A 13,319-nucleotide genomic window follows, 5' to 3' on the forward strand; every position below is an offset into this window, starting at 1 on the left:
TGTGCAGGACAACCAGGGGATCAGGACCAGCCAGCACGGGTTCATGAAAGGCACGTCCTGCCTGATGAACCTGATCTCTTTCTATGATATGGTGAGCCACCTACTGGATGCGGGAAAGGCCATGGGTGGTGTCTACCTGGACCTTAGTAAAGCCTTTGACACCATCTCCCACGGCATCTCCTGGAGAAACTGGCTGCTCATGGCTTGGGTGCCGTGCTCTGTGCTGGGCTAGGAGCTGGCCGGGTGGCCGAGCCCAAAGCGCGGTGGGGAATGGAGCTACCTCCCGCCGGTGGCCGGTCACAGGGGTGTCCCCAGGGCCCAGCGCCGGGGCCAGTCCTGTCTAATGCCTTTATGGATGATGTGGGCGAGGGGATCGAGTGCACCCGCGGTCAGTTTGCAGATGGCACGAAGCCGGGGGGAGCGTGGCTGTGCCGGCGGCAGGGGGCTCTGCGGGGGGCTCCGGGCAGGCCGGGCCGAGGGGCCGGGGCCGGTGGTGTGGGGGTCCCCAGGGCTGAGCGCCGGGCCCTGCCCCTGGGTCACACCAGCCCCCGGCAGCTGCGGGCTGGGGGCAGGGGGCTGGGAACTGCCCGGCGGGACAGGGCCCGGGGGGGCTGGGCGGCAGCGGCTGGGCATGAGCCCCCAGCGTGCCCAGGTGGCCCAGGAGGCCAGCAGCGTCCCGGCCGGTGTCCGAAACGGTGTGGCCAGCTGAGACTGAACCATCTTAGTCCAAATAAATGTAAAAGAAACACTTCCTGGGGAAAAGCAAAAGGATTGCTTTCGATCTCACCAGTGTCGTGGCTCTTCATCCTGGTTTTCAGCCTTGCTGTGATTCAGAAACCAAGGTCCTGGGACTCTACCCTAAGCATCAAAACACTTTTTGGTTTTGACATCCTCCAAAACTCAAACTGTGAAAAAAAATGTGTGGAAAAGCCTACATTAGAAATAAACAAAAACCATTCCAAATTTCCTAACTACACTGAAGTATTGTTAAGTGTATAAACAGAAAACAAGAATGAAAGATCCAAATCAAAGTCTCAGTGCAGAGAGGTGGCTACATACATGTGTCATAGCAATGAGTTCAGCTAGTTTCAGGAATACTGAATGCCCTCAAGCCAACCCCTCAATGAGTCTGCCATTCCAACTGCAAAATATGTAGAACATTACATTATCAGAACATCCAATACAGTAAAGCGTACAAAGGATGTTTATCCCTTCCCACATAAGAAGTGTAAACATGGCCGCATCTTGTAATTATTGTTAATCTGTGAGTCACTAAAACACTGACATTCTATTTGTTCACCATGAAAATCAGATTCTCACATGCACATAGAGCTCTAAGACAGGTATCTTTTGTAGCAGTGAGTGTATCAGATGATTTAACTGGGGAAAATAAACCATTACAGGTTTTTACTCCCTCTTGCACTGCAAAATCAACATCAAAGGAAATGTGAACTGCTATTGAATATTTTAGCCTACAGCAGCAAGAGAATTACCTAACTAATCACTAATTTCTCATCAGTTCTGCTTAGGTAAATCAGCTCAAGGCATCATTAGGTCATAATTTACCCACCAGGATAATTAGTGGCGACTTAAGACAATGGGGAAAACCACAGCTTGATTGACTGAACAATGCCTCGAGTTCACAAGTTAAAAATACAGTTTCTTGCAAATTGAACCTACGTCACTATTTGGAAGAATGACAGACAACCTCCCACCCCCATGTTTTATAGCTTTGTCCACACAGAATTACGCTTTTAAATATAGAGACTCTTATGATTTGCACTAATGTTACAGAAGTGTAACTACTACATCCAGAGGAATTATTCTTATCAGCTCTAAAAATAACTCATGCTTTAAAATTAATTTTTAAATATACGTCTGTGCATACTTCATCTAACTATATTGTTCACCTTCCTTTCCTCCTGGTTTCCTAAGATCTGCTTCATCTCCTTTTTATTTCTAGGTAGTTATCACTTTTGTTCATACACTGTATGACACTTCTCATGCATTCTAACAGTTGGTTGTAATGTGCATAGAATTACTTAAAGTAACTGTCAATATTTCTTTAACAAAATCTGATTTGAGATTAAATTTTTCTGACGTGACTTTAATATCCTGTTACACCCTATGCTGAGAAAGAGTTAAAATGAACTTCACCTTGTATTTCAACTTGAGACCAGTAAGGTATGGAAAATAGCTTTTTCCTTATATAAAGTAGTGCAGAGCATATCTGTTGTTCGTGCAATTATTTGCTGACCGGAACTACTGGACTTAGTAAGCCTTAATTTGTTTGTCTAAAACTGAAAAAAGACAAACATGCTACTCCATAGGCCAGCTGTTCTGTCAGCAAAACTGCTGAACAGCACGCAAGAGGCAATCCAGGAAAAGCCAGGTACACTAAAAAACTTGTCTCAAGATGTGACTCATCCTTTGGCACCAGCTTCTTTTACCGAATTCCCAGGAATTCCTCTGTATTTCAGAACTGGCAAAAGGAAACAGTCATCTAAGGGCATTCCCGAGAACATACGGGATCCGTTTCTTACTCAAGACTTACGCAGGTTGAATTTCCCTTAACACAATGGTGTTTTCCTCGGGGGAGTGCAGGCTTTATCCAAGGAACTATTCATATCAAATATTCAGTCATCAGTTGCAATCCTTCATTTTAATATACTGATACAATTACAAATATAACTGTATTATAAAGTATTCTTTCTGATAAGTAACTAAATTCCCTGATGTTTAGTCTGAGGACATCGCTGCCCTATCTGCAGACAAGGGATTTTTAAGTTTACTTGCAGTTTGCTATTTGAACTGGCAGGAAACCAAACAGATTCATCTATTACTAGGGCTTCACTGTACTTTTCTACAAAATATTTTGACAACAAGCAAAAGTAATCTTGCTCCAATTTTTTGACTTAACTCTGACTGTAGCACAATGATGCTGAAAATATAAAATTAAGTCAATGTATTTTTTTCACTTTTCCTACTAATGTATATGAAAACTATAAAGTGTGGGCACTTTAAAGCAGGAACTTGATTTTCTTCACAGCAAAAACAGTGTCTTAAGGTTGTAGGACATAACTGTCCAAGTAAAAAGCCAAAAATGGTATTCCCTCAGCTTCCACAGATTTTCCACTGTTCTTAATCACGGGGCGTTTACATTAATTAAGTTGAAATAGCAAATACACCACAGATCTGTACCCTAGGCAAGTGTTTTAGCCTTTTCTGTCACACAGGATCTTCTACATATATAAAATTAAGTTATATTTTTAGAAATAGCTAAGCTAATGGACCATTTTCAATGTATGACTCCTAACCTTTTGGATAACCCCTTCTAGCATAATTGAGGTGACAAAATAATGACTTTCCACCTCAAAAAAGCTGAACTGAATCGCAGGATAATTCATGTTGGGAGGGACCTGAGGAGGTCTCTAGCCCAAACTCCTGCTCAAAGTACTTCCAATGTTTGATTGCCCTTACAGGGAAATAGTTTTCCTTCTATTTGATTGCAACCTCTTGTTTGAGCTTACAACCATTGTCTTTGAGAAAGGCTGAAACATTGTATCTTGCGTTTCACATGCACCAGTACCACAAGGCTTCCCATTACCAGTGAAACTGAGTGTCTCGACTTTGAAGTTTGGTATCTTCTTTCATCAGGTTCTGATTGCTGTGAATTTCTCCACACAGATTTTTCACTGCTATGTCTGTTTACTGTGACACCTACGAGTAGCTCAGCTGCTGACACAGCAGGTTGCTCCCTATTACAGTGACTAAAGTCTTCTCTTTTTGTCCCCCCGCCACTTGCATGTGGTGATTTTCACTTGCTCTATAATCGGACAGACGTGCTTTTTGGTCCAGAAACATCTGCGACTGTGCTGAACCTACTGCAATGAGGCTGCGTGCACATACATTATTATACATGTGCATGCATACACACAGAATAAACATGTATAATAATCAAATGTCATCCGGCCTTTATTTTTGTACTTGCTTAAGATTTTTTCCTCCCAAGCTGTTCTACCAGTGTAACGTGGTCATAACTAAACAAATCCAAAAAAATACATGAGTCCAACTTCTCACACTCCCTCCTCCTACGAAAAATACAAGACCAAGGTAACCTCTCCAATAGCTGCTACAGCCTCGGCTAATAGATTCTCTCTCTAGGCTGCTAATAGAAAAGTTATCCACCTCCAGGACGGCCGACAGGCACCCGGGTGTTCAGTGCCAGGCATCTGGTTTTGCTGTCATCAGCTCCACCTCCACGTGCAATCCCGAGGGCACCAGCTGCACCCGGTGACCGAGTTTTGATGACCAGGAGCTGCTGGCCGCCCCGAGGGCTCTCCGCAGCACCTGCGCAGGGGCGCAGCCTCTGAGGGGAGGCGCGCTGCTCTGCCCGCTCCCAGGCCTTCCCGTTGCTGCCGGCGCAGCCCCGACAGGCCGCACAGGGTTCCCCGGGCGCTCCTCCACTGCCGGGCCGGGGCAGGGACTCCGCCGCGCCCCGGGGCCGGGCCCGCGGGCCGCCCCCCGTCGCGCTTGCCCCAGCCCCGGGGCCGCTGCGGGAGGCGGAGCGGGGCGAGCGGCCCGGTCGCGGGGGTCGCCGCCGGCTGGGAAAGTCCCATCCCGGGCCCGGAAATTCCCGCAGCGGCTGCTGCTGGAGCGCTGCGCTACGGGGCTTTCGCAACGCGGGGCCAGCCCCGTCCGCCAGCGCCGCTCCGGGCCGCCCCTCTCCCCTCAGCGGCTTCCCGCCGGCCCCATCTTCCCCGCGACCCCCCCATCCCCGGGCCCAGCTCCCCGCTCGGCGGCGCCTTCCGCAGCCCCCTCACCCACAGCCGCCCTCCCTCAGCGGCCCCTCGTTCGGCCCAGCCTTCCCCCGTACCCGCGGCAGCCTCCCGCTCCCGCACTGCCCCCGCGCGGCCCAGCCCCCAGCTGCCTCCTCTCCCCTTCGCCCCGGGCCGGGGTTCCCCGGCCAGCCCGGTCCCGGTCGCGGGGCCGGGTCCCGCACCGGCGGCAGGGACTGGCTCTGCCCCCCCCCCGCGGCGGGGATCCCCCCGCGCAGGGGCGAGGCGCGGCCCAGCCCGGCCCACCGGGCGCCGCAGGAAAGCGGCGGCGGCGGCTGAAAAGCAGCGGGCGGGCCCTGCGAGCCCTTAAAGGAGCGCTGCTAGCCTCCTCCCCCGGCGGGGAAGGCGGAAGAGCGGAGCACCAGCGAGAGCAGCCCCGGCCTTGCCTGGCTCCTCTTCGGGTTTATATGCACCTGGCTGGATTGCTGCTCGCCCTGGAGAAGAAGGAGAAGGGGCAGCACTGGGACCGCAGCTCACCTTTCCCGGCCATGTGCTCGGTAAGCGAGGGTAGCAGCACAGACCCCTTGGTGACCCGCTTCAAACAGGTGGAGGAGACGCTGGAGAGGCTGCACCGGGAAAACAGGAGCTTGAAGAATAAAGTGCCTCGGTACAACGCGCTCTGCACCTTGTACCACGAGTCTGCTCAGCAGCTGAGGCACCTCCAGCTGCAGCTGGCCGCCAAGGAGGCGACGATCCGCGAGCTGCGGAGCAGCCTGGCCCGGCAGGCGACGGCGGCGGGCGGCGAGGCGGAGGCGGCGGGCGGGGAGCCGGCCCGCTCGCTGGTGGAGAGCCTGCTGGAGCAGCTGGGCCAGGCCCGCGAGCAGCTCAGGGACAGCGAGCGACTCTCGGCGCGACGAATGGAGGCTCTGAACCAGGTAACACGGCGAGTGCCCTCCAGAGAGCGCGGCCAGGCGGCAGGGTGCGTACCCCGCGGGGCGGCAGCGGCGCTCCCGGGGAGCCGCGCCGCCGCGCTCCGCGCTCGGAAAAGGCGCGGTGCAGGCTCGGTCAGCGCGGCAGTGCCCGGACCGGAGGGTGCGGCCGTGTTGCACGCCGAACCGCGCGCTGGTGGCTGTGGAAGCGGAGGGAGGCGGGGGGGGGTGCGCCGGCAGCGGGGGGCGAGCGGCGCGCACGGGCCGGGCCGCAAGCTGGCGGGGCAGGGCCCGGAGCAGAGCGCCGCGGGTTCGAGCCCCGCAGCGCCGTGCGGGGTGCGGGTGACAGGCCTGGCGCTGGCGGTGAGCGTCCCCAGCTGGGCTGTGCCCAAAGCGACGCAGTCACTTGTATGCAGCACCGGTGGGCCCTGCATGTAAGTTAAAGAAGGGAAATCATAAAATACTCAGCCAAAAACTTACTGTGGCGTTATAAATCTTCATGCGACTGTTTTTACAAGAAGGAAAAATAGTAAAAATCTTGAAATGCGGAAGCTCCCTATTACCTACTGAAGACCCGTCTCTTGACCTGATGCAGCAGTTTTGTGCTGTAAGATAAACAACTGATGCCACCGCTTTTGCTATTCAACCGTTTGTGTTGGTTTTTTTTTTTTAAGTGCACTTAAAAATGGTGGTTTGTACTGACATTAAGGCAGCACGTTAAGACTTGGAGAAATAACTGGCAAGTCTGGATTGTGAGGAGATCGATAATGGAGAGTGGTATCTTTTATGGCAGAAAAAGAAGTGTCTCGAAACTGCATCCGCTCCCATCTGCCACAAGTGCTATTTTTGTTACTGTCACTAAGCCTTACCCATGTTCAGTCTGAAATACGTAAAGAATTTTAAAGCACTTCTTTAGACAGATAAAGGAATTTCCAAACTGAGAAGTCAATACTTAAAATTGAAACAAGTATTTTTGGCATAAGTAATCTCTTGACTTAATGCTTATACAAAACAATTTCCATATATGACACTGACCTAAAATACATTTAAATAAGCTCAAGTTTAGAAATCTGTAATGAGAGATGATCTTATTCTGCAAAAGACACTTTGCAGACAGATGACAAACCTGGGGTATCTGGATATATTTTGAAGTCTGACACTGAATGTCTTTAATCTATAGCAAAGTGGAAATTTAGCACGATGCTGAAGAATTCAAAAGTCAGTAACAGGAACAAGTGCTATTTCTGTAAGTTAGATATTAATGTTATTATTTTTAGAAATAAATACTTCACACCCAATCAGAAACACTGAAATCATTGCCACTAAAAATAACAACAAAAAAAGACATTTTGTGAAGTCCAAGGCCCATATGTTGGCAAAGAGTGCTCCCTGTGATTTACAGCTCCATTAGCACTTCTGAAGAGCTGGCAGGGTAAAGTCAAACTTGTACCTGTTTCATGGTCTACGCTGGCATCTAGGGCATCACTGATTCTGGCAAAGCAGTGCTGCAGAGATTTCTCTGCAGTTACCAGCATCCACTACTTTTGGAAGATAATCAAGCACAAGCTACTTTTGACAAAAGTCAGGACTGGCGTACTTCACATGTATGGTACTACAGAGCTTGCCAGCAAACTTCTTCCTTCTCAAAACACCTGCAGAGATGTTAACTTAATGCAGTCTGGATGATCCCACAGAGCTTCCAATGCAACAAGAACATGTGGCAATGAGATCCACACTTGTTTTGCAGGAGTACGTCAGACCCCCTCATGTACCTTGGAGAGTCAGCTATGGCCAAAATAGAGTCATTGCTGCCACATGGATTTAATTTTCTCTTTGCTTGTCCTTAATGCTCGTCCCTTCCCTAGGTGAGAAAGTTGCTGTGTATGTTCCCTCTGCTTTGTCCTTGTGACAGTGCCAGACAATAAAGCCACTTTGCTGGTTTCTGATAAGATGATTTTCCAGTTCTGTGTTTGGGTGGGGTTTTTTTGGTTGTTGGTTTTTGTTTTTGAGGAAAATCTCTGCTATGAGGCAATTTAGAATGTAGGACCAGTAAGCATTTCTGAGCCTTCATAGTTACTCCTTTTAAGCTACTTTGTTTCCTGTAAGGTACATCTTTAGTTAGTTGCACATCTTTTTGAAAAACCTTCCTGATTTTTTCCTGCTTGTTTCTTCATACTGTTGACTAGGAAGCGCTTGTATAGCTGTCCAAGCAGTTCTTGATTTTGATGGATTGATCTGTCGGTTCCAAGGCTGAATGGTTATACAGAAATGAATTGGATTTATTTTACTTTTTAAGTCACTTTGCAATGAGCGTAGAGGCAATATGGAATTCCTGCAATATGGAATTCAGTCTTAAATATATTTCAACATATGAGTTCACTTTGCTTTTAAATAACTTCCCCTCTCCCTTACGTTTAGGAAGTACAGAAGTTGAATCAGCAACTAGAGGAGAAAAATGGAGAGATACAGCAGATGATAAATCAACCTCCATTTGAAAAGGAGAGAGAAATCTTACGACTTCAGAAGAGCTTGGCAGAGAGAGAAAAAGCTCAGGCCACCAGCGATGTTTTGTGCCGTTCACTCACTGATGAAACCCACCAACTGCAACGCAAATTAGCATCCACAGCAGAAATGTGTCAACATCTGGCAAAATGTCTAGAAGAGAAGCAAAGAAAAGAGAAGGGGAATTCAGATGACCAGACACTTATGGGAAGATCTGATCAGGTATTCTTACTGCTACTATGTCTCTTTAAAGTCTTATTAGTTTCTGAGGTGTTAAGTTAGCATATGATAGTTTTAACGGGAGAATGGTGAGACATATCCCTTTAAATAATTTCATGTAGGGTGAAAAGGCTACCATGGCAAGGCTCTAAGTAATTCACAGTACCAAAAATACAGGATGGAAGCAGTTGTCCATCACTTGCATTTTAGCCATCTCACTTATCATCAGAGGCTTTTTTTTTTTTTAGGGAGGAGAGGATCCTGAGAAATCCCTTCCAACCTCAGCAATTCCATGATAATTCTTCCCTGCATATACAGGGGACAGTATCTTCATACCACAGCATGCCTCAGTGAATCACTAGATGGTGCTGTGCTTTTGAAGGTGGTATCTCCTGATTACTTGTTTAAGCATCTAAATCACAAAACCAAGTAGAGATATTTTAAAGTAGTATTTATATTAAGAATGATATAGCACGTGATCTTCTTAGATCAGGATTTGGTGTTGCACATGTAGTACAGACGGACAGAAAGCTGGTTAAGGAAAAATGAGTCAAGGTGTGTGCTACTTCCCCCCCCACCCCCACCCCCCGCTGGGGTTCCCCCGACCTCCCAGTGCAAGGCAATGTTTCTCTGCAGCAGGGATATTTAGAAGAATTGCTTCATGATAGGAAGGTGGCAAAAATGTTACAAAGAAACACCTGGATTTTGATGTACTTTCCTAATGGCTGTGTGGCTTTGAAACCACATCATCACCTTAGCTGAAGCTTTTCAGCGTAGTGTAGAATAGATTGTGGTGTTCTCTTGTTCCAGAAGTCATGATGGTTCAGACTCGTTAGATAATTATGAGAATACCATAAGGAAATAACATTAGTGGTGCTGCCTTCAATAACAGAGAACAGAGTATTGCGTGGGATGCTACAGCCAATTCTCACACACAAAAAAGAGAAATTCTGTCTCATGCTCTTACTGCTATGTAGTGGTAATGCTGTGTTTCACATGATCACTCACCTATGCTTTTATGACAAACTATACATGCTCGGTTCTATTTTGTAAAACATCCCAGGAGCATTTCCAACAAAACCAATTCTCATTAGAGTTACCTGTAAGAAATGACTAGATAAGAGAAAAGGACTTTTTAAGGGACTGGAAGCATTTAGTATTATATATTTTACGTGTAATTGATAGACAGGAAACTTGATTGACTTTGATATATGTAATAAGTAGCTAACCTTGTACAGCGGGGACTTCCCTGTTGAAGAAGAGAAATTTCAGATGCAATTACTAGCTGATTCTAGGGAATTTTGTACAAAAGTGTTCTATATTACTCATGTACACTGGGGTTTTTTTAAGCAGATGTCAACTGTAAAAAAGAGGTATCATTTCAGTCAATTATTTAGCAAGCAGGGTTTTTCTCAGTAATTTCTTCCTAGTGCTGGCCAAAATTGACAGTAATAACAAAGCAAAATGAAAGCCTATCTGTGTCTTTGTCATGCATTCCCCCACTCCAGACTAGTAGTTTCTACTAGAACTTCCAAGGAGTTCATGTAAACTGTTAAGGTCTGCTGTCATCAGTGTAGGCCCTCATGCGTGTAAAATCCCGTTACCTTTAGGAGGCTGAGAATTTGGTAAGACAGACACCACGCAGATCTACTTAAAAGCAATACTGAGGTGGTAAAAACCGGAGTACATTTTTGCTTTCCTTATTTATTATAAAAGCTGTAGGCTATACTATTAGTATTTGTGAATAGACTATACAGAAATAAGTAGACCTAGATGTACACATTTGTTTCACAAATAGCAAACAGTTTGAGGAATTTAAAAAAATTACTTACAGTTTAACAGCATAGCTAAGCAGCATTTGCAATTTTTATGTTAAAGTAACACTTCCTTTATCTGAAAATTATAGCTTTTAGACAATGAAACTTCACTTCAAGCTCTTATCTGCAACCTACAAGATGAAAACAGGATGTTAAAACAAAAAGTAGCTCATGTGAGTACTTTCATTTTGTACAAGAGTAAGATTTGATTAAGTATTTTGAATTACAGTAAACTCAAAGTAGGTAAAGCCTGGTTAATCTAATTAAATAGCAGTTTAATGTGAGTCCAAAATTTTCTTAGTCCTTTCAACAAGGCATGTAAGTCTTTATTCTCTTGGCTAACAACAACATTATCTTTAATGTATTGGGTGTTTGTTGTTAAAAATACACTGCAGAAGAGAATTTCAGTGTTCCTTCCACACATCAGTATTCCACCTCAGAAGAACAGCACTGGGCCCAGGGTGACTGCCAGCCCCTCCCATTCAGTATTATTTAATAATGTCCATATGGACTGGTGAATGGGGAAGGCTGGCTGGCTGTGAAGACCCTGGCTTACGGCGTGGTAATCTGCTCCCCTGTAAGGTGGCTTAGCCACACTCAGTGGTTCAGCCAGCATATTATATAATCTTTTAAACGAGTTTTGGTCCTGCATATATGGACACTCTATGAACGCTTGGATGTTTGTGTCTTCATGCTCTTCATGAATCTCCTGGGTAATCTTTCAGGTGGAAGACTTAAATGCAAAGTGGCAGAAATACGATGCAAGTAGGGATGAGTATGTGAAGCGACTCCACTTGCAGCTAAAAGAGATGAAGTCACAACTGGAGCAGCAGCATGGTGTAACTTCCACACAAACGAATTCTGACCTGATGCACAAAGAGATACTCCGGTTAAACAAGCTACTGGAAGAGAAAATGAATGAATGCATAAAAACAAGGAGAGAATTAGAAGATGTGAAGAAGGCCAGTGAAGGAGATAATGAACGCATACAAATGCTGGAGCAACAGGTCATTAAGTTTCTTTTTCCTATAGGTGGGAATTCTTAGTTTCTCCCCAGACAACTGAAATCCAAGGGGACAAAATGAAATTAATTCTTTTGACATTTGCTGCTGGTCTTGCCACATTTGGCTATACAGATAAACCACAGATTTAAAGGAAAATTACTAAAGAACTGCGTGCAGTTCTGCTGCCTTTAATGCAAGATGTCAAAGATCTGAAAAAAAATACTAATACCTTTAAAGTACAGATAAAATACAGAAGATTACTTATTCCCAGAATCTCAACGTTTTTACAAAAACAAAGGACTGCCTCAGCTTTCTAATCTAACCTGCCAATGCTCTAATCTATGGAATATTAACATAGTAATTATTTTTCAGGTCCTAGTTTATAAAGATGATTTCACATCTGAGAGATCTGACAGAGAACGAGCACAGAGTAAAATACAAGAGCTTCAGGCAGAAGTTGCATGTCTGCAACACCAGCTAGCAAGACGACAGGTAAGAACGCAACAAGTTACTTTTTTTTTTCCTCAATTAAAGCATCTCAGCCCGGATTCAGGACTAAAATATACTTTAAAAAAAAAAATATATTAGTACTTCTAAAACCAATTCAGCTCTGTGCAGCTATCAAAACCTTACATTATTTTGTAGTCAGTTCTTACAGAGATGCTCCCCAATACACATGTAATACCCCTTTCCAGACCGTTTTTCTTATATTTTGGATCAGCATAGTAAGGGTGAATTCTTAGAAGGAGGAGAAGGACAGCTATGAGTCTTGGAACAGTGGCATCTTTCAAGAGCGTACTGGCTATATTCTGTGTTTTCTGCAAGCCTTCTTTAACAACTGTGTCAATAAAACCGCAAAACCTGATGCATATTTTATTTACAAATCTTCTGATAAGAACGAGCAGTGTTTCAAATACAGATGATAAAAATTTTGTTAAAGAATAACTTTTCAGTGCATCTTTTTCAAGTGCTCTCCTTTCTTTTTCTAGGATTCAAGAGACACAAGCAGTCATTTCAGAGTTCACATTGGTAACCAAAATCATATGCATGTACAGACAAACGTTGAACATCTACTGGGCAACAGCCCAGGCCAAACAGGCATGAGAAGAACATCTTCACAGTCTGAACAAGCTTCTCCTCCTGCGGACAATGGAAACTCAGGATCTGAGGGCAGGGCACAGGGTGAACTTAGATGCCCTCATTGTATGAGGTTTTTCAGTGATGAACTCAGTGATGAATTCCTCAAGCATGTTGCTGAATGCTGTCAGTGACCATGTCATGGGAGGCATTTAAGTCAATCACTACTTTATAGACAGTAAAACTTTGCTCTATACATATCTCCTACAGTCCTCAAACAGAGTAATTCAAATGGACAGCTCTTAGGAATTAGGAGGATGAACAATATCTACCTCTTCTTTGATTTCACCTTCTCTTACACTGTATGAAAGACTTCAAGATAAAGCAAGGTGCTTTTATGATGAATTAGTTTTGGCAGCTACGAGGAAGGCAAGCATAATACAAATTCTACTACAAACTAAGCTGAAACTTACAGTGGTAGTTTGCTTCAGAGTGCAGCTTGACTCATATTTGAGTCTAATTCTTCACAGCAGTCTGAAGGCTTGTGAAAAAAATTATTGAACTTACTGTCTTCCAAAAAGGTAGGCTGAAGAACGGGGGAGGAGCTTTTTGGCAGAAGATAGGAAAAAGTCTTACTGTGCTTTATCTGGATTAAAAGCGAAAGTATTTTCTTGTCTATTGAAGGTGAACTTTCAGACATCTTGCCTGAAAATCCTTGTGCTCAACTAAAATCAGGAGAAGTGAAGAAAACATAAAAGGGCTGGTTGTTGACTAAAACTAGCTTGTCTTTTTGCACAGAAACAATGTACAGGGATATTTATTTTTTCTGTGCCAGAAGTAAATATTTTACACGTTTGTAAATGTGTATTAGTGTAATTATTGATTGTATTCTTATTTTACCCAAGAATTATTTTTATAATAAAAGTGATTGTGCAGTTGCTTTACTACATTAGTAAAGTGGTCAAAAACAATCTCTTTCAGTGTAGGTATTGA

General features: G+C 45.0%; 2 protein-coding genes and 1 long non-coding RNA gene across 4 annotated transcripts in view; 1 reads left to right on the plus strand and 2 right to left on the minus strand.

Annotated features, from left to right (window-relative positions):
- Positions 1-4,327, minus strand: part of SH3BP2 (SH3 domain binding protein 2) — a 92,786-nt gene extending 88,459 nt beyond the window's left edge. The window contains exons 1-2 of the mRNA XM_056339406.1: positions 4,189-4,327; positions 788-905 (exon numbers count right to left, since the gene is read on the minus strand). The gene's annotated coding sequence lies outside the window, so the exon portion shown is untranslated. The remainder of the gene's footprint in view (positions 1-787; positions 906-4,188) is intronic.
- Positions 4,328-5,140: 813 nt separating this feature from the next.
- Positions 5,141-13,187, plus strand: TNIP2 (TNFAIP3 interacting protein 2). Of its 2 annotated transcripts, none has more exons than XM_056339434.1 (6): positions 5,141-5,713; positions 8,126-8,431; positions 10,335-10,418; positions 10,971-11,252; positions 11,622-11,741; positions 12,239-13,187. In XM_056339434.1, exons 1-6 carry the CDS (start codon positions 5,246-5,248, stop codon positions 12,518-12,520), a joined length of 1,542 nt encoding a protein of 513 aa, XP_056195409.1. In that variant the 5' UTR covers positions 5,141-5,245; the 3' UTR covers positions 12,521-13,187. The 2 variants fall into 2 exon arrangements, with proteins under 2 accessions (XP_056195409.1, XP_056195416.1); XM_056339441.1 differs by having other exon boundaries at positions 5,142-5,335.
- Positions 6,835-10,254, minus strand: LOC130149623 (uncharacterized). The gene is made up of 2 exons (XR_008821965.1): positions 9,182-10,254; positions 6,835-8,362 (listed from the first exon to the last, which is right to left on the minus strand). It is a non-coding gene; the product is annotated as an uncharacterized LOC130149623 (long non-coding RNA).
- Positions 13,188-13,319: the final 132 nt, after the last annotated feature.

Source organism: Falco biarmicus, chromosome 1, assembly GCF_023638135.1.
Source record: "Falco biarmicus isolate bFalBia1 chromosome 1, bFalBia1.pri, whole genome shotgun sequence".
NCBI lineage: Eukaryota > Metazoa > Chordata > Aves > Falconiformes > Falconidae > Falco > Falco biarmicus.

Bases quoted from the DNA above. Each gene is read 5' to 3' on its own strand.
- TNIP2 (XM_056339434.1), top strand. From the start codon at position 5,246: ATGCACCTGGCTGGATTGCTGCTCGCCCTGGAGAAGAAGGAGAAGGGG. The intron at 5,714-8,125 runs GTAACACGGCGA...CCTTACGTTTAG, and splicing joins GAATGGAGGCTCTGAACCAG to GAAGTACAGAAGTTGAATCA. The intron at 10,419-10,970 runs GTGAGTACTTTC...GTAATCTTTCAG, and splicing joins TAAAACAAAAAGTAGCTCAT to GTGGAAGACTTAAATGCAAA.